Source organism: Anarrhichthys ocellatus, unplaced genomic scaffold (genome assembly GCF_004355925.1).
Source record: "Anarrhichthys ocellatus isolate YVR2014 unplaced genomic scaffold, GSC_Weel_1.0 scaffold1529, whole genome shotgun sequence".
Taxonomy (NCBI): Eukaryota; Metazoa; Chordata; class Actinopteri; order Perciformes; family Anarhichadidae; genus Anarrhichthys; species Anarrhichthys ocellatus.
Genome location: NW_022281503.1, coordinates 2,920 through 6,820, shown reverse-complemented (window position 1 = coordinate 6,820; position 3,901 = coordinate 2,920). Strand labels below are relative to the sequence as shown.

Here is a 3,901-nt window from a genome sequence, read left to right as displayed (position 1 = left end):
ATAGTATGTGGAAAGAAAGTATGTCGGAAAAAGTCATGTTATAGTCTGTTGAAAAAGTTATGAAAAAGTCATAGTATAGTATATTAAAAAAGTCATAGTATGTTGAAAAAAAAAAAATAAATAAATAGTATGTCAATTATTTATGAAATTAATCATATACTAAGGCATACAAAGTCAAAGTATATTATGTTGTAAAAGTCAAAGTATTTATTAGTCATTAAGAAAAGTCATAGATTAATAAGACAGTTTAGCATGATGAAAATAAAAGATAGAGTATGTAGAACAAAACGTAATAAAGTCATGATAAAGTATGAGGAAAAAATATCGAAATATAGTCAGTGGCTCATTAAAAAATTCATAGCATGTCATAAAAAAGTTATGTAGTATGTCAAAAAAAGTCACGGTGTGTATGTTGTAATATTTTGTTATAGTAATAAAAAGGTCAGTATAAAATGTCAGAAAAAAGTCAGAAAATGTCATAATCCATTTATTTATAATTTAGAGACATTTTTTTCCATATACCTTCAACTTGATGGGAACGTTTACAAGGAACAGGATATATTATTGAAAGGTTTACAAGAACGTACCCAGTATACATTCTCTACTGCTGTCACATGTTGACACTCAGAGGAACGCATTCCTTTCCCCTGTAGTTACGCACTTAAAACAACTGATAAGCCACGTGAATGGCATCCCCTCTAAGAAAATATAAGTATTCCCAATGAAACATACAGTAAGCAAGCTTACTCATACTGTATCGTTTGGTGCAGTTATCAGTCACAAAAGCGCTCCACAGTAATGATACAGGAGCCTTTCTGGAAAGTTCAGAGGTCTTCATCTAATTGAAAAAAAAAAAGTCACTGGTGATCAGAAAAAACCCGCTTCATGTACATTCAGCCTTGTGGTTTTGTAAGTGCATAAAACAGTTAGGCCTGACAGTACGCGTTGTTATCTGCTATTAGGACAGCCCTGTGCTCAGCTGCAGGCTCTCTTGACTGGCAGTGGCCAAAATGGAAGAACACAGGAGTAACTGGGAGTCAGTTTTACACCTCTCAGCAGGGATTATAAAAGCCAGTCTCTATTCAGCCCTCAAGAGGAACTTCACCCGAAGCAGGAGAAGGAAACAGCCGATGTTCAATGTTCGTCACAGTGACAAGACGCTTTGTCAGTGAGCCGGTGAAACGATGGTCTGGCAGCGCGGGCACAGGCAGTCCACCGAGTCTGTGGTGTAGCGCCGGCACCGCGGGCACCTGGCGGCAGCGGTGGGCACTGCTGCTATGCTGTAGGCGCTGTCCTCTCGTATGACACCACCTGACCGGACAGACAGACGTACTCAGCATTTTGGAAGTCATCTTATTCACATTTTGTCCACAACTGTGTGGATCTTTTTCACTACAGACATTTGAACTTGTCTTTGGGTTCACTGAGCTTCCTGATAACCGCTATCATGGAGCTGCTTATCACATGGCTCAGGTAACGCTGGCTTTTATCAGCCACAATATTCATGTGAAAGGGGAGGAGTTGTCTATTACAAGCAACGTCATGAGAACAATGAGTTGGCAATTTAGTGTGACGTTTTATGAAATGTTGATGATATGATGATGATGGTGATCTGGTTATAGCAAAAGAGGATATTCTGCGAGGTAAAATATATACGATATGATCACACAATTTAAATATAATAAGAAGCTGTTTGAAACAATGGGAACTAAAATGATCACCTCGTGGTTGTAAACCTCCATCAACCAGTCAAGTATCAGTTTACATCCAAAAATGTCATCGCTTCATCATTTTTTTTATCCTATTAGACATTTGTGTGAAATTAGCCTAATTAGCATATCAATTCTTCAGTTCTGGCCCAAAATTTGTTTAGTGAGGTCACAGTGACCTCTGACCTCCAAATTCTAATCAGTTCATCCTTGAGTCCAGGTGGACGTTTGAGCCTGAGGTATCCCGCTCTGGAGACGGGGCCCTGACACATGTTATTACATCAGTGTTGGCCGGGTGCAAATGTCTGCTGTGAAAAAAGGTCCATTAAGACATGATGCAAAAACTCTACCATTTCCCCAATCCTGGCTGATTTATCTCTGCGCCGTTGTACCGACTAGCTCAGTGTGAACGTTCCTCACCCTCCAGGTTGATGAGGAAGGAGCCGCGGCTCAGCAAGGCGTCTGGGGGAAGGTCGCGGGGCAGCACGCTGGTCAGGTTGACCCGCGCGACCGTCATCAGCTCAGCCAGCTGGGAGGAGGTGGAGGTGGCTTCCTCTTGGAGAGACTGGGAGTGGAGAGGAGGAAGGTTATGGGTTCATGTCCCTTTATATAGACTGATAATATATAAATAAAAGCATTGGGGATTTCCAACATGTGTGTATCATATTTTATATTTTGTTCTTATCTAATTATTACAAATCGATAGTATTGTAAACATGCGTTACATTATATGTTGCATTTTATGTATATTACAGATGACATTTAGTTTAATTTGTTGTTGTTGTTAATAATAATATTATTATTATTATTATTATTATTATTAGTGTGCATGATTCTAGCAGCCAGGAAGTGATGACACATGATGTGTGGATGTTCTCAACCTTTGCAGAAACATTTTGTTTAAAAAAAAACAAAAACAAAAACAGAACAACTGGAAACAATCACTCTACTTTAGATCTTGGCCCATTGCCTCAGCATTTGAACATGTGAAGTCCTTCTCAGTGTCTTTTGTGGACTCTCTCTCTCTCTCTCTCTCTGTATAGTGGCTTGCTCACAACATTTGATTTACCTCCATGAGCTCAAACAGCAAACCGGGTTCAATGGCAATGGTGAGGTCGTACTGAGCGGCATTTTTGCCCGGAATGGAAGACAGGAAGGAGTCCCTGATGGCACAGGCCCCCTCCACTGCCTCCTCCAATCCTGGTCGCCGCCACACCGAACTGCTTTTGATCCAGCCGCTCTGAAATAATGTCTCCCCTTCTGCAGACGCGTTTACGGTTCATGAATACTCTTTGTTAGCAAGAGAACACAAAATGTATAGAGAGACGGTATGGTTGAAAACACATGCGGGGTCATATGTTGTAACAACACGAACCAACTGACACGTACCGTCATGTCCTGGTGCGTGTAGATAGACCTCTTCAGCTAGATGTGGCAGGATGGGAGCTATAGATCTGGTCACTCCGTCTAGAATTTCCTCTAAAACGGTCTGACATGATCTTCTGCCCAACGAGTCCTCTGGATCACAGTACAACCTGATTTAAAGAGGCAGAATTAAAGGAACAGACGAGGAAAGAGGAAGAGATACGAGAGTTTCACAGATACTTAACCCTTGGGCCTCACTTTAAAAAAACAGTTGCTCTGATACCATAGAAGACAAAAATGATAGTAATAATATTTTCCACTCTCACTGACTTGATACTGTAATAGTTGTGGAATTTCAATGTGGATAATGTTTGTCCTTAAGGGTCTGAGGGTATGTATTTTGGCTACACAGTTTATTGGAGACTTATTATAGGAGCTGAAGTTCAACTTCCAAAATAAAATTAAAAAAACTAAAAAAGCTCACACCCTTTCCAAAATGTATGCCATATGCATTAACATGGCCAAAATGATAGAAAAATGAAGGAAGCCCAAAATGTCTCATGAGGCACGAGTGTTAAAGCAAAGTAAAGCGATCAGAAGAATACCAGCACAGCTAAACCACTGGTGGGTCTCTTGTTTTCAGCCTTTACCGGTCTTTGATGATGCTGAAATAGAAGCTGGAGAGCTCTCTGGTGATGAAGGCTTGGAGGACACGAATGGCCCTACCGGCATCAAACTCACTGTAGGCGTCTGTCACCTGCGCACGCGCACGCGCACGCGCACACACACACACACACACACACACACACACACACACACACACACAC

At 41.0% G+C, this 3,901-nt stretch overlaps 1 protein-coding gene across 2 annotated transcripts in view; it reads right to left on the bottom strand.

The window, feature by feature from the left end:
* Window positions 1–471: 471 nt before the first annotated feature.
* LOC116377674 (isoleucine--tRNA ligase, mitochondrial-like) overlaps window positions 472–3,901 on the bottom strand; it is a 6,343-nt gene continuing 2,913 nt past the window's right edge. The window contains exons 6-10 of one of the 2 annotated variants that reach the window (XM_031839375.1): window positions 3,725–3,831; window positions 3,099–3,244; window positions 2,779–2,969; window positions 2,130–2,274; window positions 472–1,311 (exon numbers count right to left, since the gene is read on the bottom strand). In XM_031839375.1, coding sequence (XP_031695235.1) covers window positions 1,166–1,311; window positions 2,130–2,274; window positions 2,779–2,969; window positions 3,099–3,244; window positions 3,725–3,831 — 735 coding nt within the window. In that variant the 3' untranslated portion in view covers window positions 472–1,165. Of the gene's footprint in view, window positions 1,312–2,059; window positions 2,275–2,778; window positions 2,970–3,098; window positions 3,245–3,724; window positions 3,832–3,901 lie in introns of both variants that reach the window. The other variant, XR_004212228.1, reaches the window with a different exon arrangement.